This window comes from Diceros bicornis, chromosome 9, assembly GCF_020826845.1.
Source record: "Diceros bicornis minor isolate mBicDic1 chromosome 9, mDicBic1.mat.cur, whole genome shotgun sequence".
NCBI classification, from domain to species: domain Eukaryota; kingdom Metazoa; phylum Chordata; class Mammalia; order Perissodactyla; family Rhinocerotidae; genus Diceros; species Diceros bicornis.
The window spans coordinates 5241879-5265840 of NC_080748.1; the positions used below are offsets into that span (position 1 = coordinate 5241879).

At 48.6% G+C, this 23962-nt stretch overlaps 1 protein-coding gene across 1 annotated transcript; it reads left to right on the forward strand.

Annotated features, from left to right (window-relative positions):
- Positions 1 to 212: 212 nt before the first annotated feature.
- IL17D (interleukin 17D) lies at positions 213 to 22037 on the forward strand. Its single transcript, XM_058547830.1, has 2 exons — positions 213 to 823; positions 19523 to 22037. The coding sequence occupies exons 1-2, from the start codon at positions 534 to 536 to the stop codon at positions 19806 to 19808; spliced, it is 576 nt and encodes a 191-aa protein (XP_058403813.1). The 5' UTR covers positions 213 to 533; the 3' UTR covers positions 19809 to 22037.
- The last annotated feature ends 1925 nt before the right edge of the window (positions 22038 to 23962 follow it).

Here is a 23962-nt window from a genome sequence, read left to right on the forward strand (position 1 = left end):
CATGGTGCCGTCGGCTCGTTGGCCCGCGCCCGCCCACAGAGGAGGAGACGCCCGAGGAAGTCACTTCAGCAGTCAGGTTCAAAGGCAGCCGCGCCCAGAGGTGTCGGGGCCGGGCCGGGAGGAGGCGGGCGGGCGGCGGATGACGAGGGCCGGGGGGCGTGGGTCTGAGGGCGGCGGCCGGCGCGGCGGGCTCCGCGGCCGAGCGGGATGGCGCGCGCGGGGGTAAGCGGCCGTCACAGACACTCGCAGCCCACGGCGCAGCAGCCCGGCAGGCACACGCACACGCGCACCCCGCAGCCGGCCCCCGCGCGCCCCCCGGCTCGGGGCGGCGGCGGCGGCGGCGGGCCGGCGCGCGCGGGCCGGCGCAGGGCAGGGCCCCGGGGCGCCCTCGGGCGCCGCGCGGGCGGGGAGGGCGCGCGGGGGCCCGCGTGGTCGGCGCCCATCCTCCGGGCCGGCCTCTCGGTCCGTGGGGCGGCGGGCGGGCGGCGGCTCCTCGGCGCGGACGCTGAGCGCGGCCTGTCTCGCAGGTCTGGATGCTCGTGGCCGGCGTCCTGCTGGCGCTGTCGCCGGGCCGGGCCGCAGGCGCCCCGAGGGCGAGCAGGCGGCCGGCGCGGCCGCGGGCCTGCGCGGACCGGCCCGAGGAGCTCCTGGAGCAGCTGTACGGGCGGCTGGCGGCCGGCGTGCTGGGCGCCTTCCACCACACGCTGCAGCTGGGGCCGCGCGAGCAGGCGCGCAACGCGAGCTGCCCGGCAGGGGGCAGGCCCGCCGACCGCCGCTTCCGGCCGCCCACCCACCTGCGCAGCGTGTCGCCCTGGGCCTACAGGTGAGCGCGGGGCGCGCGGGGGGCGCGGCGCACATGGGGCGCTGGGCTGGGAGCAGTTGATTCTGGCAAAGGCCCATCACCTCCCCCAAAGGAAGCCTGCTTCCTTCTGTTTACCTTTCAGTTACCTCATGTGCAACAGGTTTCTTGAGCGACTGTTCTTTGCCAGGTGCATAGTTAAATGGGTTCTACAAGGGACCAAGTGATCCTTTGTTAATCTTAATCCAGTTTTGTACAGAAGGCCTGTGGAGGTTCTAATGTGGAAGTCTACAGACATTCCCTGAGTGCCTATGGTGGTTCAGACGCCGCTGAGCATTGGGCGCCGCGAAGCGCATCCTCTGAGCCCATTTAGCTTATATCTGAGGGAGGAGTGGTGGGGATAATTGGGAAAGAAACCATAATACAGGCAGAACATGGTTTGACGTGAAAAGTTTAAGTGTGTAATAGTTTAAGGTGGGGGTTGGGGGAGTGTTTTGGAGGATCAAAATGGCGTTTGAAATGCACTTTGGAGAACAGGCACAATTCCGAGACTGGCCTGTGAAGAGGTCAGCTCAGAAGAAAGGGACAGCATGCAAAAGGGGAGGCTGGGGCGTGTGCAGGGAATAGTGTGGCTAGAGTGTCCTCAGCACAACTTGTGACTGTCCCCTTCCCCTCCTTTACTGCCAAGTGTCACCTCCTGCAGGGGCTCACAGTCTAGCTGGGGAAGGAAGGGGCCCTCATACAGCCACAGATGTCCTAGAAAGCCTTCCGGTGGAAGAGCAAGACAAGGGTGGCCCAGAGGGAAGAGGCAGCTGATGGCAAGGGGGAAAGGAAGAGAGTGAGGACTCACCAGCACCGAAAACCACAGCACAGGGGAGTTGGGAGTGGAAGAGATGAGGTGGAGAGGGGAGCAGGAGCTAGATTTGGGCCTTAGAAGCAATGCTGCAAGTTTGAAATTTATCCTGTATGTTGCTTTTTGATCAAGGAAACCACATAGCCACTTTGTGTTTTAGGAAGGTGGCCCTAATGAAGGATAGATTGGAGGGGAGATACTGGACAAACGCATTGCAATGCTTCCAGCAAAAGGCCTTTAGGGTCTGAACTCAGGCAGTGGTAGTGGAGAAGGTGAAACGAGGATCAATTTGAAAGATATGACTTAAAGAAGTGAAAGTGACAGGATTTAGTGAGTGATGATTATATGTGGGAGTGAGGGAGAAGGAGAGGGCATAAAATGTGTAATGAGTCAAGGCTTTCGTCCATGCTGCTGTGGAGATGTGCAGAGAAAATGTAATGATTTTGTTTGAAACCAATCCAGGTTTCCCTGAGCCTCTACCCACTAGTTAGTGGGCCTCCCTCCTCCTGGCTACTCCGCAAAGGACCGTGTTCACTTGTGGCTGAGCCCCACCCCACCCCCACCCACATGGAGGTTGGGCCCAGACACCTCCTGCCCTCCCTGCTCCTCTCAGTCATCTGATGCCCTCATGACACGCACGTGGTACCATTCGTCCTGGTGGCTTCATTCTCTTGCTTTTCCTCTTTCTTCCCACCATTCCCAGGGCCCAAAAGGATGACCTATTTTATTATCCTTCTTTCTCCAGCCTCATCTTATACTTTTGATATGCTAAATAGCTTTAAAGCAACTTGGAAAATCTCTCAAGACAGCAGCTTGGCTTCTCCAGACAGAAGCTGCTACTTCTGTAGTTTTCTGTAACAAACTCTCCTCTCTCCAGGCAAATAGATGCCTCCCCCCGCCCCACTAGGCTGAGGGCCCCGCTGGCCAGAAGGCAGAAGAGTAACATACAGCAGTGATTTTTTATGACCTCCTGTTGGACATGTCCCCCACGTTTCTGGCTGGGGTTGTTGATGGTATTTAAGCAAAATGGGGAAAAGGAATGAGGAGCAAGTTTTTTGGAAGGCAATGCATTCAATGCTAGGCTTGTTGAGTTTTACGTGCCTCAGAGGTACACAGGTGTAAATGACCAGTTGGCCGTGGAAGTGTGGTCTCAGGAGAGAGATCAGGACCGGTGTACAAATTGGGAGTTGTCAGCCCTAGAATTCTGCACATAGTAACTTAAATTGAGTTGCCCTTGCTGCCTTTCCTGGGGACTGACACCTGTGTCTCCCCAGGTGAGATCCAGGAGCAGCATGGAAGAGGGAATGGCTAAGGGAGGTTACGGACAAGAACAACACACAGTGTTGAGTGTCCTGGACTAGGCTGCTGGGTCTGCCTGTGGAGCCTCTGTGCTGTGTGGAGCCTGGGAGCAGGAGCCACGTCTGTGTCAGGTGGCTTATGGTATCATCTGCATTATTTTTCATATTATTTAGCAACACTGATGAAGTTGCTCCCCAGGTGAGCAAATGGAGGCCTGATGTCTTACACTCTCTGAAGGAAGGACGGCCTTCTAGGGATGGGCACTGGGCCAGGGCTCCAGATCGCTGGATGCTGGAGCTGGCCCTGTCTTTTCCTGCCAGGAGACCATCTCTCTGTGCTCCTGACCTGTGATCACTTCTCCTTACCACCTCCTGAATTATTGTGAAGATTGGAAAAAGCAATACATGTGGAAGCTCAGAGCCCTAAAAGAGGTGTGTGGAAGGACAGGATGGTTTCTTAGTGGTGTCACTGCGGGGCCTGGTCACCTAAGTGGAAGAGGGTGCTCACCTGTGCTGCCTTAAACTCGGATTCAGAAGTGGTATTTAAGGCTAAAAACGGTCAGAGAAACTCTTAAGAAAGATGAATGGGGAAACGGACTGCAAGTCAGAAATACTGAAAAGCACAGAAAGGACCACTTTAGGTGGATAAGGTAGGTTTTAAAATAGAGACTTGGACTATAAAGTGGCTTTCCATATCTTTAGGGGAGAGATGGATCATTCAATAAATGGTGTTGGGACAGCTGAGGTGCCAGCTGGGAAAAAATACAATTGGATCTCACTCCTATACCAAAATAAATTCCAGACGATTCAAAGATTTAAACGTAAAATAAAACCACAAAAACAGATAAAAAACATGGTCAATTATGTTTATAATCTTGGAGTGGAAAGGCCTGTTTAGCAGCTCACAGACCCCCAAAATCATCAAAGATGAGATTGATAAATTCAATTACATACATATATGCCATTTCTTCTTGGCAAAATAAAGAAAAAAATAAGAAAAATAAAAAGTACTTGCAACTTATGTCGCAAAGGGCTCGCTTGCTAAACAGCTTCTCCAAACCAGTAAGAAAAAGACCTAATGAAAAGATGAGCAAAGGCCCCAGACACTTCTCAGGGAGGGACAGTCAGATGACTCAAACTCTTGAGACATGAAGACATGGTTGACTTCAGGCATTGTGAGTGAAATGCATAATAAAACTCCATTGAGATGGGCTGGCCCAGTGGCATAGTGATTAGGTTCCCACACTTCGCTTTGGTGGCCTGGGGTTTGCAGGTTCGGATCCTGGCCTCAGACCTACACACCGCTCATCAAGCCATGCTGTGGTGGCATCCCATATATGAAAAAGAGGAAAATTGGCACAGATGTTAGCCCAGGGACAATCTTCCTCACCAAAAAAAAAAAAAAAGACTCCACTGAGAAACCTTTTTTTTTGTCGGCACCCATCAGGCTACGTTGGCAAGGGAGTGAGGAAAAGGCATTCTTGTACAGTGGACAGGGTGTGAACTGGTACAGCTTTTATGGAGGACAATTGGGTATTAACTATCAAAAGTTTAAATTCACACTTTTTTGTGTGTGAGGAAGATTGGCCCTGAGCTAACATCTGTTGCCAATCCTCCTCTACTTTATAATTTTATTTATTTATTCCCCCAAATCCCCTGTAGAAAGTTCTATGTCATAGCTGCATATCCTTCTACTTGCTGTATGTGGGACGCGGCCTCAGCATGGCCAGAGAAGTGGTGCGTCGGTGCGCGCCCGGGATCCGAACCCAGACCGCCAGCAGCGGAGCACATGCACTTAACCGCTAAGCCACGGGGCTGGCCCTCCTCCTCTACTTTATGTGTAGGATGCCTGCCTCAGCACGGCTTGACAAGCAGTACTTAGGTCTGCTCCCGGGATCTAAACCTGTGAACCCTGGGCTGCGAAGTGGAGTGTGTGAACTTAACCACTACACCACTGGGCCGGCCTCTAACTTCACACAGTCTTTGACTCCACAGTTCCACTTGGAATTCCACATTTGCCCATGTACTAAATTATGTGTGTACAAGGTGTTCACTGTGGTGCTAGCAAGGGACTGGAAGCATCCAAGCATCCACCAATAGGCAGCTAGTTCAATAAAATGCTGTAAAAACAGCCTTGAAGAGGAAGGGGTTAGCTCTGAATGCACCTAAGCAGAGCAGCCATCACCAACGTCAGGAGAAATGAGCTGGTGCGGCCATGTGTGGTCAGAGAGAAGCTGTTACATAACTTACACATCTCTTAAGTATGCACACACACACTTTGGGGCACCTCTGGAACCTGGTTATTACAGTGCCTCAGGAGGGGCCCTGGGAGGCTGGGAACAGGTGGGAAGGAGACTTACTCTTCACTCTTTTGTGACTTCTGAATTTTCTGCCACGAGCATGTATTATTTATTTCAAAAACGTCTTAATTTTTAAATTGAGCTGGCCCCGTGGCGTAGTGGTTAAGTTCAGCGTGCTCCCCTTCGGCGGCCTGGGTTCGCAGGTTCAGATCCCGGCCACAGACCTACACCACTTGTCAGCCAGGTTGTGGCAGCATCCCACATATAAAGTAGAGGAAGACTGGCACAGATGTTAGCTCAGGGACAATATTCCTTCAGCAGAAAATAAATATATTGAGTGCAGAAGAGGAAATTCACCAACCATGAGGAAAAGGCAGATACTGAAGCAACGAAGCCTCACCAGTAACAACAGCCTTTGCTGTACGGAAAGCGCTGGTGTGAAGGCACTGTCTGCTCTCACAGGCCGCACTGCTTACAGCAGAGGCACCACAGGCCTCGGAGAGAGTCTGCAGAGCTCCCTTGAGCCACCCACAGCTGGGCGGTCTGTGGAGGAGGACCCGGCCTAGAGGGGTTAGGGTGTTGGGCTGAAATGGGAGAGCCAGGGTCTAAGCCCAGACCTCTCTGATCCCGTTGAGCCTGTGCTCCCACCCATCGTGCTATTAGAAAAGCAACATTCAACTTCCAGAATATGAAAATGTTTTTTCATTTACTTTGTGGTATCATGTTTGTTTCTCTTAAGCTTTGAAAACAAAAATGCCAAACATAAAATTAACGTGATTGCTCAATAAGCTTTTTTTATGCCAAATTGACATCATAAGAAATTTATTGTAAGAACACTGAGGTTTATTAAAGTTTAAAGATACATATCACTCATTTTTGTTGAAACTCCAAAGATAAAACACCTACCAACTCTAAATAATTTTTGTTTATATTTTTCAATTTTGGGTAGTAATCTAAAGATAACTTTTCTCTAGGATGTGAATAATGCACAACAATTTATTTTTAGGCTTTGTTAACTTTTCTATGTAACTCTTTTCCTCCAAGGAATTTAAGAGACTACACCTAAATTTATTTTTACAATAAACAACTCCATGGATAGCAACGACAGCAAGGGAATAAATGGAAAGAAAAAGAGAACAGGACAGGGAGTACAGGAGAGGAGGGAGGACAGGGGACAGGGAGGTCGAGTGACTTAAAAATAGAGGCAGCGGGCCACTAGGGAGTTTGAAGAGGCAGTGGGACCACCCTCTGCCAGGCAAATCCTCCCCAAGCAGATGAGCCTGCGGTCAGGCGTGTCTCAGTCGGGGGGCCACCAAAGGAGAGGCCAGACCAGCAGAGGTGCCGGGTTGGATGTTAGTAAGTATCAGTAAAGCTGATCTTTTCCCGTGGACAACCCACGTTGGCACCACTGTCTATTACCAGAACTTTCAGCGGGTGACTGGGGAAAAGAGGCACAACATAGTAACAGCTTCCAGCTCATGTGTGGGTCAGGCGAGGTCACCATCGTCTCCTGGGCCAGCCAGCAACGCCCGTTCACGGGGATGACCTTCACGTTCCCATAAATCTATTACCACATATTTAGCAACACTGCATTTTAGAAAGGTTTTCATCAGGAAAGGTTGAAATAAAAAGGATATTTTTGCTTACCCCTCCTCTAACCCTTAAGTTGAGCTAACTCAAACCTCCTGCTTCCCCTGGGGGCTGTCCGTGCTTGTTCCATGTTACCACTGCAGAAACAGGTACATCCATTCATCAAATACTGCCTGGGCGAGGGCCATGCCCGGAACACACACCCTGACGCTTTTTTCCTAGATCACAGGGCACCTTTCACATCACTTTTTCTTTATCATATCATTTTTAAAATTATAAAAGGAATATAACATTAATTAGAGAAAGTTAGAAAAGTTAGGAGTATAATGTTGGAGGGAGTTATTCCCTTTTTAATGTTCCCATTGCTTTTTCTTTCACATGCACCCTCCCCGCCCCACCGTATGCACTTTTGAATTTGTGTCCTAGCACTAAGAACAAAGGTCCCCATGGACAGAAGCCCCTTGGGGATGTGTGCCGGCTGTGATCCGTCTCCCCGGGAGGTGGCTGCGTCCCAGACCTCAAAGGTGTCGCCGTGTCAACTGTGATCGACAGGGGGCAGCACTGCGCCAACTCACCTTCCCCATGGGACCTGGCTTCCCGGGGAAGGCCCATCCGGTGTGATCTTTGAATTTGGGGAGGCCTTTCTTTTTTATAATGTTTCTCCTTAGCAGGTTCACTTTTTTCCTGGGTCCCTGCCTCAAACCTGTGGGTGATTCTAATGACTTAACAACAAACTAAGAAAGCCTTTCTGCCTTCAGGGAATATCTCTGTATAGTATGTCAGCTCTGGGACTGTGTCCTTTCTGCACGGTCCTATGATGATGCTGTTCTTTAAGAAGAAGTGTTGGGGAAAGGACGAGAGGAGAGAGGAGAGAACAGAGGCAGTGCCCCTGCCTGGCGGGAAGGCCTTTGGTTGCAGCGTGGAGCACGGCAGGTGGGCTCTGCTCCCCAAAACTTGTTGTAGGAAAGGAGACGCTCATTGCTTAAAGCAGCTTGTTTAAGAAATATTGGTATTTTCCCCAAAAAGTATTCTCATGAATAAGTGACCTTTAATTGGCCAAAGTACTGCACAGGTTTTTTTCTCTGAGTTACTCAAAATATAGCAGGCTCTACTGCACCTATCAGTTTCACGAGTAAAAATAAAAGTATTGTCGTGGAGCATTGTCATGGGATTAAAGTCTCTCGTTCTAAAAATAGATATGTTCGTTTTGCTTTCATAGTTATTTTCTCTAACTGCCTGGGTTTTACTTGAGCCTTCTCATAGTAGCTGAGGATGATAATATTTCATTCCATCATCACCTTTTTCAAATTTCCTCACCTGAATAAAATGTTTGTACTCTTAATACCACAGAAGGATTGGGGCAGCTCCAGGCAGGAGCACACATACCATGAAGTAAAATTCCTTATGGGGTTTGTGTTCCAGAAACGACACATGATGATTTTGAAAGAGGACAATGAGTACATTGCTCACTAAATTATTGAGGTCAAAGAGAACATAATCTACCAGGAACTCTTCTGGAATTAAAGACGCTAATGTTTTGATATTAACTATTCCTCATAACCAATGTAAGGCGACAAACAGCTGATTCATTTTGGATCAGGGTGGGCTCCCCCCTTTTTGCACACAGGCGCTACCCCGCCCGCCCCAAGGACGGACACATCAGATGGCTCTGAACCCAAATTCTGCAGCTTCCCCTAGACAGATAGTTAAGCCATCCTGTGGGCATGAGCTGTGTTTTTCCTTTGAAGAGATATTTCCCAGCTGCACTGAATGCGTGGCATTTGCCATGACCAAAGAATAAAACCCTTTGAGAAATTCTGGCTCTCATGCTCATTCCTCTCTCTCTTTCCCTCTGTAAAGCTTTGTTTCTGAATGATCTTCCAAATTCTTTTCCAAGCCATTTGTCTCTCTCTGCTCTTCCCTGACCTCCCAGATGAACAGATTTTACATGGAATCAGTGGATATCCTGGTTGTAGCTTTACCACTTACCAAGCATCTGACTAATTGCTATATATCCACAAACTGCAGAGCAGATGCACACAGCTCGGCTATGCAGGGCAGTACAGTTGATCACGCTAAGCCAGGTGAGCTGGAAGGCTTTGGACAAGCCCTTCACCCTCTCAGTGCCTCAGTTTCCTCATGAGTAAAGGGAGAGGGTGGACAGGCTGAGCCCTTCCAGGCTCCTGGTAGCCCAGGGCCAACTCAGTTGGCAGAGGAGCTGGGTTAGTTCTGGAGCCTGCCACATTGGCTGAGCTTTAGGGCTGACCTTGATGCCCAGTTCAGGATCACACCAAGTTAACTTCAGTCCCCACAGGGGCTAGGATTGACCCCAGCTCTCCTTGGCCAGCAAAGAGGGCCAGGTGAGGCCCACTGGGGATCTGACTCCAGGGCCTCTGTGCCAGGTCAGACTTCGCTGCCCTCCCAGGCTGATTTTTCCGTGTCCTCTTTCATGAGAAATGCACAACTGATGTTTTCTTGTAGGGGCCAGAAGAGCATTTTTCAGAGCTTCTTGGCAGCATATATTGAAGATCTTTGGCTCTCTCAGGCCTTAGCGAATGGAGAGAGGGTGGAGCTGATGGGACTGCTGGCCACGACTTTCTAACAGAGGGAAACTGTTTGTGGTGTTCTTGTCCCCGGTTGCTCCCTGGCCAGCAAACAGAGTCCTCCCATAACCGGCCCTGCAGCTCCGAGCCTCGTCCTTCACCATTCTTTCCCCTATAGTCTCATAACCATTGCGCTCACAGCTGCAGGCCTCGTTCCAAAGGGAAAAAGACGGATTGCAAGGTGAACACAAACCCCTGTCGCAGTGACTCATTATCTCAAACCTGGAGACCAAACAGCCTCTGCCAGGGCTGTGTGTTAGAATTATCTGAGGAGCTTTTAAAGAATACCAGCACCCTGGGCCCACTCCAGAGCCACGCATTCCGAATCTCTGGGGTAGAGGAACAGCAATCACGAGTTTCAAAGCTCCTTTGTGTGCCTCTAGTGAAGAATAACTGAGATCTCAATGCCATCCCATCTATGATGCCAAATCCTTGCTGGGTTAACAGTGACCTTCTGCATTAATTAGACGTCTCAGCGTAGGGAGTCTGGGCTGGTAGGATCATGCAATTCGAGCGTATTTGGGAAAACGCAATTGTCCAGTTGTTTACTATCAACTGCAGTCAATATATGGCTAACTACCTTTTACAGATGTCACCTAACTTTGTTGCTGACTGTGTGACTGGGAAGGGGCTTCTGCTGACTGTTAGAGATTCCCCAGTTTAAATGAGCAAGACAAGTCAGTGGGCAGCTTGTTAACATGCAGGCCTCCTGAGTCACTGGGTGTGGGGTGAAGTGGGAGACTCTGCATTTTTAACAGAGCCCCACGTGTTCTGATACAGGTGGTCTGAAAACCGTATTTTGGAAACCTTATGACTTCTTTTTATTGCCCATATCCCAGGCAAAGATAGGGGTTTTCCAGAGGAATCTTAGCTCTTGGAAAGGGAAAATGGTTATCACTCAGCTTTCCTAGAGGGCTGCCAGTTGTCTTTATATTACCATAATTGTATAACATCTTCATTTCTGCTGGAGTGAGTTCCCTCCTTATTCTTCTTCAAAACTGGCCTATTCTTGGCCCTTTTCTCTCTGTACGAATTTTAGGATCAGCTTGCCAAGTTCTAAGAGAAATCTACTGGGATTTTGGTTAGAATTGCACTGACTTAATAGGTTAATTTGGGGAATTCTCCAATACCTTGGAGACTCAGTGGATTACAGGTGTCATTTCTAAGCAGAAAACATGGATAAAATCTCACATTATCAGTCCTGCCATCAGGAAGCTGGAGGAAGCAGCCTGGTCGTCAAATCCATCCCCTTCACTTTGCAAAGCCAAGGGCAATAATTCTTCCAATGTCACTGGTTGGTAACTAAATCAGACTAAAGTTTTAGGTTCAGGACGCTTATAGACACCATCTTGCCCTTTTAAGAAAGTCTGTTGGGTTGAACTCACTGACCTTGAGATCTGGCCAACCATGACTCCTGAGGCGATTTTGTTTTCACCTAGACGTTTCAGTACTTATGGGTTTCCAGCCTGGACCAGAAAAGGCATTTCCCCCACTTATTCTTGGGTGTGGGGTCTTGGGATTGCTGTGAAAGAAATAATCATACTTAGCCTCTGGTATTTTAAAATTAGAATAATTTTATGTTTTGCAAAGCAGGAGGGTGAGCCACATCAATGGGTTTGTGCCAGTAAACATCACAGCTATACTTGGGTGTCCGAGAGAGAGCACATCAGGTGGCTGCGATTCTGTCTGCCGGAATGTGCTCATTGTCCTGCCAGTAGCAGTCCTCCGGAACCGCTTTGAATTGTTTCCTACCCAGTTCAGGGTCCCAGGGGCAGTGCTCTTTTTCTGTCTCTGCTGTCACTTACATTCCTCTCCAAGCTCAGTTTCCATCACCTCTAATCATCCCTGGAGGACTTGTCCTTTGTTCTTGGATTAAGCCGGGCCAGCTGTCACTCATTCAAGCCAAGCTTCACACGTGGCCCCAGGGACGCTTCTGGGATCCCATGAGAGGGGAGAACTTGATTTGCTTCAAGTGTGTTCCTATGCCAAGCTTCTGCAGAGCAGCATGCAGAAAATGTGAAGACAAAAGAATTATTGCTCACAAGGAGGCAAGACAGCCATGCAGGATTCTTCCTTGCATTTCCATGTTTAGTAAGAGAAAGGGATCCCTGCTGGACTTGCTTGATGTTTTGTTTTCATGGCAGCTTTCTTTAACCAAAAAGCACTCCTGGCTGCTAATTTTCCCAGAATCTTGAGGCAAGAGGTGGGATGACAGGCTTTAACTTTGTGACTGTCCCCTGGCCGCCCTGAAGCTCCCCGACCTTTTCCCCTGACCTTTTTTCCATCCCCCAACTAGTGTCCTTCAGAATGTGTCTGTGTTGTGCTTTCTGTTTTCTATGGTAACCGCTGGCATCGATACCCACAATACTGGGTGTCAGGGATGTGATGTATGTGTTGTATTCCCTCCCTTGGTAGCACATTTCTATTTTAAGAGAAATCTCTGGGTCATGAAACCACAATTTGAAAAACAACCAATGCTTATGCCGTCTTATGATGTTCCACGTCCCAGGCAGAGGCACAGGGCAGGCAGGTCTCTCTTTGTCACAATGCCTTAGCCTAGAGGTGTCACTGTGACAGTGGAAATTTCAGTCTTGGGTCTGACTTGTGGGGATCAGGTGGATATTTTTAGTCAGATGAGCCTTCTGACCCATCACAATATCCAAACGACTGTCAGTCCTACCTGTAAAACTGATGGATGATCCGTGGATTGTTAACTGCATACTGTGGTGCACAAAAAGATAAATCCCAGGTGTTTCTAGTTGAAAAGGATCTTTGACGCCCTTAGGTCAAACACATGTTCCAGAGGAGGAAACTTGAGTCTGAAGAGGCTGTGCCTGCCCGCCCCTTCATTTCGGCCTGTAATTGAGTCTACACCCATCAGAATGATCTTTCACATGTCAATCTGATCATGTCTCTGCTGCTTACAGTCCTTTCGTGGCTTCCCATGACCTGCAAGGTAAAATCCAGACTTTTGGTTCTGGTCTTCAAGCCTCCTGTCCACCTCTCACATTTCTTACTGAATCTGCACCCCGCCGCGCACGTGCACACACACAGGCTCCAGCTACAGTGGCCTCTGGGCAGTTCCCCACCTACGTGGTCTGCTTTCCTGGCTGGCTGTGTGTGGCTTCTTCGCCTAGCACTCCCTAGCCCCCTTCATGCTTAGCTCAGCCGTCCTTGTCCCCTGGCCTAACCTTAGACCTCCCTGGGGCCTTAGCCTCGGGCCACCCCACATGCGTTCGCAGCAGGCTGTGCCCTTTGCGCTGGTTTGTCCCGACCACTGGCTTGTGCATCCGGGGAAAGGCCATACGCTTGTCCAGTGTCCATCTCAGGAGCTTGAAAAGTCCGCTGAATTAATGATCACTACTGACCCGCTATTTGGCACATTCAGAGGACATCTTGTGACTCCACTAGCGTTCAGCACTGTCATAGTGTTTGTGTGCACGCTCACGTGTTTGGTATATATCTCTAAAGGATAAGTACTCGGTGCTAAACAAAACCACATGATACCATTAGCACACCTAAAAGTTAATACTTCCTTAATGTCTTCAAATATTGTCAGGTTCAAATTTCCCAGATTATCTCATAAGTGGTTTTTTAAAACTTAAAACAATTTTCTCTTTTTTGTTTTATTATTTAACTCTTCATTTTGAAATAATTTCAAACTAACAAAAAAATTTGTGAAATGAGTACAAGGAGTTCCCTGTACTCTTCACCCAGATTGCCCAAATGTTAGTATCATAACTCAGCAAAATTATGAAGCTCAGGAAATGCGTGTTGATATGATACTGTGACCTAACCTGTAGACCTTATTCAGAGTGACCCATTAATGCCACTTTTCTGCTCCAGGATCCAGCCTGGCCTCACACATTGCCTCTGGTGGTCGGGGCTCCTGAGTCGCCTTCAATCTGTGACAGTCCCCCAGTTCTTTATCTTTCATGACTGTGACACATTTGAAGAGTACTGGTCAATTATTTTGTGGAATGTCCCTGAGTTTGGGTTTCATATATTTTTAAGCAACCATATAATTTCTCCTCCAAACAGAGACATTTGGGAGTAAAAGGGGCTCAATTTGTAACTGTACCCCGACAGCAGGTGTAAACCAGGCAGGTCAGTGATGCCCTGGTACTTCTGTCACTCAAGGCTCTCTCTTTTTTTTTTGGGAGATTCACCCTGAGCTAACATCTGTTGCCAGTCTTCCTCTTTTTTCTTCTCCTTTTCCCCAAAGCCCCGGTGCATGGTTGTATATATGATAGTTGCAAGTTCTTCTGGTTCTTCTATGTGAGCTGCTGCCACAGCATGCCTACTGACAGACGAGTGTTGTGGTTCCACAACCAGGAACCAAACCCAGCCCACCGAAGCGGAGCACACCGAACTTTAACGCCTAGGCAACTAGGGCTGGCTCTCTCTCTTTTTTTTTTTATTGAGGAATAATTGACATATAACATTATATTAGTTTCAGGTATACAACATAATGATTCGGTATTTGTATATATTGCAAAATTATCACCACAGTAAGTCTAGTTAACATTCACCACCACACAGTTACAAATTTTTTTCTTGTGATGAGAACTTTTAAGATCTACTCTTTCAGCAACTTTCAAATATGCAATACAGTATTGTTAACTACAGTCACCATGCTTTCCATTACATCCCCAGGACTTACTCATTTCATAACTGGAAGTTTGTACCTTTGACCCCCTTCACCCATTTTGCCACCCCTCCATCCCCTGCCTCTGGCAACCACCAGTCTCTTTTCTGTATCTGTGAGTTTGGGTTTTTGTTTTTGTTTCTTAGTTTCCACATTTAAGTGAGATCATACAGTATTTGTTTTTCTCTGTCTCATTTATTTCATTTAGTATAATACCCTCAAAATCCACCCATGTTGTCACAAATGGCAGGGTTTCCTTCTTTATCATGGCTAAATAATATTCTGTTGTATATACCACATTTTCTTTATCCATGTATCTGTTGATGGACATTTAGGTTGTTTCCATGTCTTCACTTGTAAATAATGCTGCTATGAACAGGGTGGTGCAGATACTTTTTCAAGTTAGTGTTTTCATTTTCTTTGGTTATAGACCCAGAAGTGGAATTGCTGCATCAGATAGTAGTTCTATTTTTAATTTTTTGAGGAAACCTCCATACTATTTTCTATAGTGGATGTACCAGTTTACATCCCCACCAACAGTGCACAAGGGTTCTCTTTTCTCCACATCCTCGCCACACTTATTATTTCTTGTCTTTTTGATTCTAAGTTGTGAGGTGACATCTCATTGTGGTTGTGATTTGCATTTCCCTGATGATGAGTGATGTGAGCACCTTGTCATGTGCCTGTTGGCATCTGCATGTCTTCTTTGGAAAAACATCTATTTAGATCCTCTGCCCATTTTTAAATAGGATTGTTTTTTTGCTGTTGAGTTGTATGAGTTCTTTATAGATTTTGGATATTAACCCCTTCTGAGCTATATGATTGGCAAATATTTTCTTTCATTCTGAAGGTTGCCTTTTCATTTTGTTGATGGTTTCTCAAGGCTCTTTTTTTTTTTTTTTTTTTTTTTTTGTGAGGAGATCAGCCCTGAGCTAACATCCGCCAATCCTCCTCTTTTTTTTGCTGAGGAAGACGGCCCTGGGCTAACATCGGTGCCTATCTTCCTCCACTTTATATGGGACGCCGCCACAGCATGGCTTACCAAGCAGTGCGTCGGTGCGCGCCCGGGATGCGAACCAGCGAACCCCGGGCCGCCGCAGCGGAGCGCGCGCACTTAACCGCTTGCGCCACCGGGCCGGCCCCTCAAGGCTCTTTTAATATGTAAGTTCCCCTCCCACTTTTCTCCCCTTGGGATGAAACTTTTACTGAGTTGCCTACATTCTATACGTTGTTGATCATATCCTCATGGTGCCATTTAACATGTTCTTCCACCCCTATATTTCCAGTAAACTCGCTCACTCAGATTAAGTTTAGTTTCTGACCAGCCCCTTCTCAAGCCTCTGCCCTTCTTGGCTCTGTGGAAACCCCTCCTGCTTTTGGCTGTCTCCACGAATAGACATCTTCTTCCTAAAAAGTTGGTTTTCCTTGCCTTTTATTTGGTATTTCTCCAGACACTCCCCTAAATGATCTTATTTAACCACCATCTATATACTAATAATTAAAAATCTCCACCTTCAGCCAAGATCTCTCTCTTGTGCTCTAGGCTATCTTCCACCCTGTAGTCTGGGGATCTAAAATTCCATCTGATTGGGTCACTTTGTTCTTTAACATCCTTCCCATTGCCTTCCCTACTAAGAATTGGAGACTCTTCACGATCTAGCCTCCATGGATCGCTCCAGCCCCATCTTGTAGTTCTTCTCCTGTGCTGCAGTTCCTAACTCTGACATGGTCCCTCACCTCTAGGCTTTGACCTCTGCCCTAAATGCCCTGTCTCCCTTCTTCATCTGGATGAATCCACCCGGGAACAACCTTTGCCAGGAAGCCTCCCCTAGCTGCTGTGGCTGGGTTAACTCTGTAAGTGTTTATTGGTACATTTACCCCACAGAGAGTGAGTCCTTGGATAGTAGATATGTGTTTCTTCTATATCCCCATTGCCTGAAACGTCACTGGCACTCAGATGTTTGTTGAATAAATATTGAAAGTGATTGGAGATATTATCAGTTCCCTTTCCCTCCACTTGTAAGTTCGGGTCTTATACTGACGGAGTCTGCAGGATAGGAAGCCGATGCGGTCCACATGCACCGACACCACCCACCAGCTCCTCATCTGCTGAGCCCTCACTCTGTGTGAAGCACTGTGCTGGGCATGGCAGGACATCAAGATGAATAAACATACAGTCCTTACTCTTCCCTTCCAGGAAAAGACGTGGAAAAAGTCTAGTTCTATCTGAGAGGCACAAAGTGTTATGAGAATATGGGGAAAGGAGAGGTTAAATTTGACAAAGGAAATTTGAAAACTCTTAAGATGATGACTTGAATTGGACCTTAAAATATGGCAAATCTTCATTGAGTTGGTATTGGTTTTGGGAAGAGGGCATCTTGAGCAAAACCTTAGCTGTGACACACGCAAGGAGCATTCCACTGTGGGACGGCTGGAGTGTGGGACACACGAAGAAGACGGTGAAGGAAGGCTAGAAAGGTGCGTAGGTAAAGACCAAGTCGTGGGGGCCTTGGAAGGCAAAACAAAGGAGTTTGGATTTTTCCTGACACGAACCCCCACAGCATGAGAAGGGTGCTGGGGAAACCTAGGCCTCAGCATACCCCAGCTGGGGGATAGCAGTGAGGCATTACAGAGGAGGCTGAAAACGCTGGAAAGGTCAGGGTGGACAGCTTTATCAGTCCTTGCAAGGAGAGAACTTGTTATGCTACAAAGGCCCCCATGACAGAACTAAGGGAAAAGTAGTGATGAGAAGCTTAAAAAACATATTTTCAACTATTTGTGTGCATGTTGGAGGGAAACGTGAATGGATGGGATCAGTGTAAATTTAAGTGTCTTGGTGGCAGAGACCACTTGCATTTTGCAAACAGTCCCCACCCCATGCTCCTCCTTTTTGCACATCACAGATTTATTAGCCTTCACTCTTGAGTCTTGACCCTGCCCTCTCTCCTTGTAGTACAGCAACGAGAAGGAAGCTGAAGGGAGTCCATGCCTGAGCGTCAACACCAGCAGGGTTGCCTGTGCCTGCGGCCTCCCTGCTCCCCCCGCTGCTACTCCCGTCCTCTGGTCACCCTGACTGGAAGCCTTGGAATCACTGCTGACTTCTCCTCTGACCTCATCCCCCACATTCAGACAGTGGGCCAGGACTTGGAAATGTCCTCTCGGCTGGAGAGTGCTCAGACGGCAGGTTGGCTTGGTCCTCTAGTTGAACTGTCGCCACTCTCTTTACAACATCTTGCCAGCTCCTGGCCTCACTAGCTTCTTTTCCTTCCACACGTGGCAGGTGTTATCCAACCCCCACCGCGATGCCCAGGTCGGCACGCCAGGCTCTGCCCTCTGGGATGCGTGGGCTCCCCGACAGGTCCTCCCTTCAGGCAAAACCATCTTAATTCTTTCCTGCTGTGTACACGGCACATAGTTGGCACTATGTGAGTAAATTTGTTGTTGCGTGAAGATACCATTTCTAGACTCTTCCCTGCCCAGTCATCTAATCCATCAGTGTCTAAAGATGTTGGACCCAAATGGAAGAAACCCACTTAGCGTCCTTACACACCTGGGGCCACCCACCCTCATCAGGCCACTGAGAGCTAACACTTGCCTCATTGACACAATCTCCTCAGTGGAGAAACCTCTTGGCCAACCTGACATAGCTTCTTTATCCTGTTACTCCCAGGCTTGAAATCCATTCAGGCTCTGTCTCCCTGCCCCAATACGCCCATAACTGACCCAGTCAGCATCATCCACCTTCTAGCTCCCCCTTTCTGCAACAAACCCTCAGCTCTGTTCCTTGGACACCCCACTGCTCGCTCACCTGCCCCCTACCTCTCCTAAGCCCCCTACTGCCTCTGCCTATTCTTTAACTGGATGGTTTGAACATACTTCTTCACTGGAAATCTCTTAATTTGGTTGAAGAATTTTAGTCAGTATTAGTGAGGACCTACGAGACAACTAGTCCACAGAACTAGTCCGCCTGGAGGACAGAAAACTTCTGCAAGCCAGGAGGGGTAAGGCTTAGCCCAGGCCAGCGTCTCTCCCCATGGAGTCGTCTTTGCTGCAGCCACACTGTTGTCAAGAGTGCTCGTTAACGGGAACCCGGATGAGAAACCATACACACCTCAAGTTCTAAGGTTTAAAAACCTTTAAGCACATCTCATTTTTTTCATTTATATCCTGGGCTCCCATTGGGTCAGCACTTTTGGGGGCCTTCCTGGGCTTGACACATTGTGGGTCTACGAATGTGTTTGTTGCTTGAGAGGTTAGAGAAGTCCTGGCTGTGATTCTGAGATTTTAGGGTCCCTAGGACTCAGCTCTAGGAGGAGAAACATTCCTAAGAGGACTGTACATGTTTTAAATGGACAGATTAATGGAGATGAGAATTTGAGGTCATGAGATCTCATGAGAAATGTGGACAGTCCTTCCCTCTGCGAGGGGACATTAGGGAGGAGTCCTAGGTCCCCATTAATGACCAGACACAGCTTTGACCTCCTTGCTTTGGGGAGGCGGGTGGTGGAGGGGGTGCTTTCGTTCCTCTCAGGGAGCTATCTGGCAGCTGGGCCCTAGACCCCTCCGCCCTGTGGCCCAGGCTGCTGTGTAGGTGTTGACGCTTGGTTCTTGGCATCAGACCAGAAAATAGGGAGACATGGAGGAGGATGAAAATGATCAAGTTTAAAACATCACTCACTTTTCAAATGTCCGAGCCTGGCCGGTCCTGCCCTACCCTGATGTGCTTCAGCCCCTTCACAGAGGAGGGCACAGGGACCCTGACAGACTGATGGACACAGGGCCCACCTCGTGGCCTTCTGGACAGGTGTCTTGAAGCTTCCTTTGCTTATGGCTGTCAGCGGCCAGATGGCCAGTGTCTGCACTGTCCGGCACCCAGGCCAGCTAACCTCACACAGGGCTCAATGCAGAGGCAGCCCTGTCCTGCGCCCCAGGGCCCGTCTGGGGCTGCAGAGCCTGGTGGGCTGGAGGGGAGGTAGTTCTGAGGCTCAGGAACCACTGCTCTGGGGCTGGTTCCAGAGGTGCCCACCGAGTGGGCGCTGTGGGCCCCAGGCACAGAGAGGTCTATTATATTCCAGCAAGTGTGTGCACTCACCTCAGTGCATGTGCAGAGCGTGTCGACTTTATGTTTCCACGTACATTAGTGCAGCCTCTGGAAGCATTTGTAGAGAGTTGCCCGAGGAGAGCCGTCAACTCTGTCCTCACCATGTAAAACAGAACGCAGTTCCATGTTCATCTGTGTAGCCTGGGGTCCTGCGTGGATGCTAACTGGGGGGGGGGGACGTCAGCCCAGCCTTTCTTCCTGCTCCTCTAACCAGTGATCCCACACTTCCTGGTCCCAGAAGCAGACTCCTTTCAGAGGCCGGCCTTTCGCGCAGGGGCTGTGTTCCCGCTGCGCCACAGCAGGAGCTAAGCCTGTGCTCTCTCCCCGCAGAATCTCCTACGACCCCGCCAGGTACCCCAGGTACCTGCCCGAAGCCTACTGCCTGTGCCGGGGCTGCCTGACCGGGCTCTCCGGGGAGGAGGACCTGCGCTTCCGCAGCGCGCCGGTGCTCGTGCCCACCGTGGTGCTGCGGCGGACCCCGGGCTGCGCGGGCGGCCGCGCCGTCTACGCCGAGGAGTACCTGCCGGTGCCCGTGGGCTGCACCTGCGTGCCCGCGCCCGACAAGGAGGCGGCCGGCAGCGCCGCCAGCCCGGACGAGCGCGGCGCCGGGGCCTGAGGCCGCGGCCGTCCCGCCGCCCCGGAGGCGCGAGATCGACGACACACGAGTGAAACGGAACAGCTACCGAGCAGGTTCCTCTCCCACGGCATTCCCCGGGTTTTTTAGGCCAAAGGTAGCCCGGAGCTGTGGAAAGCCGGTGGAGAGGGAGCCGGTACGTGGCATCCTGCAGGCGGCACCGCGCCGGGGCCCACGGCCGGCGGGCGACCCGGGGCCCAGCCAGAGCGGTGCCGCCCCTGTTAGCACAGCCGGGAAGAGGGCAGAGCCTCCACGAGATAGATGGATGATTGAGAGAGGCTTAAAGAAGGTTTTTTAAAGTAGAATATATACCTACTTTTTTATTCGACTGTTTTCAGTAGGGGCAGAAACTTATTATATTAGCAATTTTGAGCAATTAAAAAATTTTACTTGACATATAAACATTTTATAAGCATTCGGTTTTCACTTCCTCTGGTAGGATTTTTTTAGAAGCACAATTGGAAACCTCAGACAAACTCTTTAGCTGGCACTGTGGCTGGGTCCCTAAATTCAGCCTGTTGCTGACTGCTGGCCGTAACAAAACCGACAGGGCTGAACTCGACCTGCCCGCCTCCGGCCGAGACCCTCACAGACCGCTACAGGAACAAGAGAGAAGCACAGGACGCTGGGGTCACCCCGGACGGGCCAAAGATTCCTCAAATCTCAAACTTGGTTGTATTCATGAGTATATAAATGGCTGCAAATTTACACAATCGAAAAAAATTTCACTTTTGAAAGTCAGTGGGGCCTGACTTTTGTGGATAAGAGGGGTGAGATAAGGCAGGAGGTGGAATGTGATATCTTTGCCAATTCCCAGGAAGAATCCAAGTCTTAGCTTAGTTCTCAGAGCTTCAGGCACCAGCCATATGAGGAGAAAGGGGGCCAACTAACAATTTCTAGAAATCAGCATCCCAGGCCCTTTTTCTACATACTGCAATGTGAGCTAAGCCTGTCCCTGAACACAATTATTTGTAAAAGCAAGGAGTTCTTTTTAAATCATTAAAACAAAGTATAGGTGAAGGGTGGCTGGGTACATTTCTCTCTGGACTCGGCTTTGATGGGCTCGACTTTTAGAGGAAACAGTATGTTAAGACTTCACTTTATCTTAATTTTATGGTTGAAGTTTAAGATTTGATTTGGTTTTAGAAAGATCAACTAGTCATGTGAAGTCAGTCCCTTTGCTCTTCTGTGACACCCCAGCCAAGCCGGGAAGTCACCTCTGTCTATCCTTGACTCCTGGGCTTCAGCTGTCACAGAACTACCGGCCCTCGCCTTGGTTTGATCTGGACAGAGGGTCCAGATCAAACTTGTACTTTCAACTTGTACTAAATATTGACAGAAGCTGTGCATGCAAAACACATCACTGAGCAAAATCCAGATTTTCTAAATAAGAAATTCAAAATTGAAATCAATAGCTGTGAATAGTTCTGTACAGTTTGGTAATTTTAATTCTCAGTTCAACCTCTGGGGAAAAAAAAAAAGTATCTAGAATACATTCTTGTCCAGAAAACAGAAGGTTCACAGCTACCTTTTGTTGCCTTCAGATCAACAGCAAGTCCATAAATTAAAAAGGAAAGTTGCCTTTCAAACCAGTGATTTGGGTAATTGTTTCAATCATCGCCACTGTTGTGTAACATTTTCCAGCCATGCCTCAGATATGCATATTGCAAACATCAGAGGAGAGGTGAGAAGAGTGAACTCTTTGCATGGGGAAAATATCACAATTAATTGTATCATTAGTTTAACCGAACTTAGTTTGTTAAAAGGTAGCAAATTCCCAGTAGAAGAAGAAATTAGCTTTACGAAATTCTAGGATCTAGACAGGGAAGTTTTATTTGTATTTTTTCTCTGAAGGGAACATTCAACCATTTAAAAAATCCTCATGGAGCACGAGCCCTGCTCCAGGCACGAGCTCCCTGGAGGCAGCTGTGAGCACCTCCCTCTCCCCCACAGCACTAGTGGCTGTCCCAGCACTGGGCGGCGCTGTGGCGAGGCTGAGCCACGCGTGGTTCTCGGGGCACCTGAGCCGGCGCCCCCCAACGTCCCCCACCGTCCCCAGGAGCGCCCCGAACAGCGCCCGGCGCGGGAGGCACCAGAACATATTGGCCCCAATGATTTATAAGCTACATTTAAAATAAAGATCAAGCGATTCTTTCTTCATGTTGTGTTTATTGCTTTAGCAAGTGTATGTCATTTAAAAGTGACAATATTTTCTCGTATAAGTGTTTTTTTTTTTTTAACTTTATTTATTTATTTTCCCCCCCAAAGCCCCAGTGGTAGTTGTATGTCATAGTTGCACATCCTAGTTGCTGTATGTGGGACTCGGCCTCAGCATGGCTGGAGAACGGGTGTGTTGGTGCGCGTCCGGGATCCGAACCCGGGCCGCCAGCAGCGGAGCGGGCGCACTTAACCTCTAAGCCACGGGGCCGGCCCCTCGTATAAGTTTAAAATGAAATATGACTAGGCAAATTAGAGGGTGGTGATCAGTAAGAGGAGACACTGTTTCAATGAATAACAATTTATGGGACAGAATTTTGTTCTTTTGTGTGTGTGTGTGTGAGGAAGATCAGCCCTAAGCTAACATCCATGCCAATCCTCCTCTTTTTGCTGAGGAAGACCAGCCCTGAGCTAACACCTATTACCAATCCTCTTCCTTTTTTTCCCTTTTTTTCTCCCCAAAGCCCCAGTAGATAGTTGTATGTCATAGTTGCACATCCTTCTAGTTGGTGTATGTGGGACGCCGCCTCAGCATGGCTGGACGAGCAGTGTGTTGGTGCATGCCCGGGATCTGAACCCGGGCCGCCAGCAGTGGAGTGCGTGCACTTAACCGCTAAGCCACGGGGCCAGCCCTGAAAGGGGGTTTTAGAGTTATCCACGCATTTTGTTTGTTCTTGCTCTCCAGGCACCCCAGCCCCAAACACACAGCTGAGTAGTTATACAAAAGCTTTTGAATTGTCAGCAAAACTGAAATTATTATCCTTTTCCTTTCCTAGACAGACACAGGGAACACGCCAGGCCTAATTCATGGTTTTGAAGGTTGCAGGGAGACAGCTGCAGATCTTTTATGCAATGCAGAAGGGGATCATAGATGAACATAGGTTTGCTAAAACCGAAATCACGTAAGGGGTCCAAAGCTATACAACACACGTTGGCTGCTTACTAAACAAAAATGTAAGTAAATTTCTAATATGAATCAAGCTTTGCCCCTCTCCTCCCTCATCTCCATGAAGAAACAGGTTTCTCTACTCATCTAAATGCTGGATTTTAAGGACAACTAAAATTCTGTTATTTCTAGGCTGCTACTCGCCCACAACTCCGAAGTATGCCCACAACTCCTCCTAAGTTACACATGACGTTTCTATACATGATTTGTTACTAAAGTTTGTTACTGGCCTAGGTAATTTTTAGCAAACTGATTCATAAGGAAATAATATGGTAGGGGTTATTTTTTAAAGAACAAACATTTATTGAATATTTAATGTGCCAGGTGCTGGTACACTGATAAAATATAAATGTCTGATAAAAATAGAGTGACCTTTTAAGTAAATTTAAAATTATCCCACAGTCTGACAACTGAGGTCTGAGAAATAACAAAGCCAAGCGAGCCCCAGGCGCTTCCAGAGCCCCAGCGCCAGCCCTCCAGGTCACACAGCAAGGAACAATCCAGATTTTCACCTTTTCCGCCGCCTCCATGTCCACTGTAGGTTAGCTGGGCCCTGCTCCACTCAAGGCCCTGGACACCCAGAGCAGCTTCGGTCTAGAACACTGCCGGCGACAGTGTCAGAGGGAACATACAGCCCTGATCGTTAGCCAAAGCCAGGCATATGAGGTGGGGAAGGATAGTCCTTTCCCAGAGAGAGGGGGTTAATTTTTTTAAAGTTATTTTGAAATGATTGTAGATTCACAGGGAATTGCAAAAATACTACAGAGAGGTCTTGTGTCTCCTTTACCCAGCTACCCCAATGGTAACATCTTACATAACTATAGTGCACTGTCGCAGCCAGGAAACGGACAGTGGGACCACCCACAGACCTCATGCCACATTCCCTGGTTTCACACGCACTCATCAGTGGGTGTGTATTCTGTTCTGTGCAACGCTATCACACGTGTAGATTTTTTCTGTTGGTTTTTTTGTG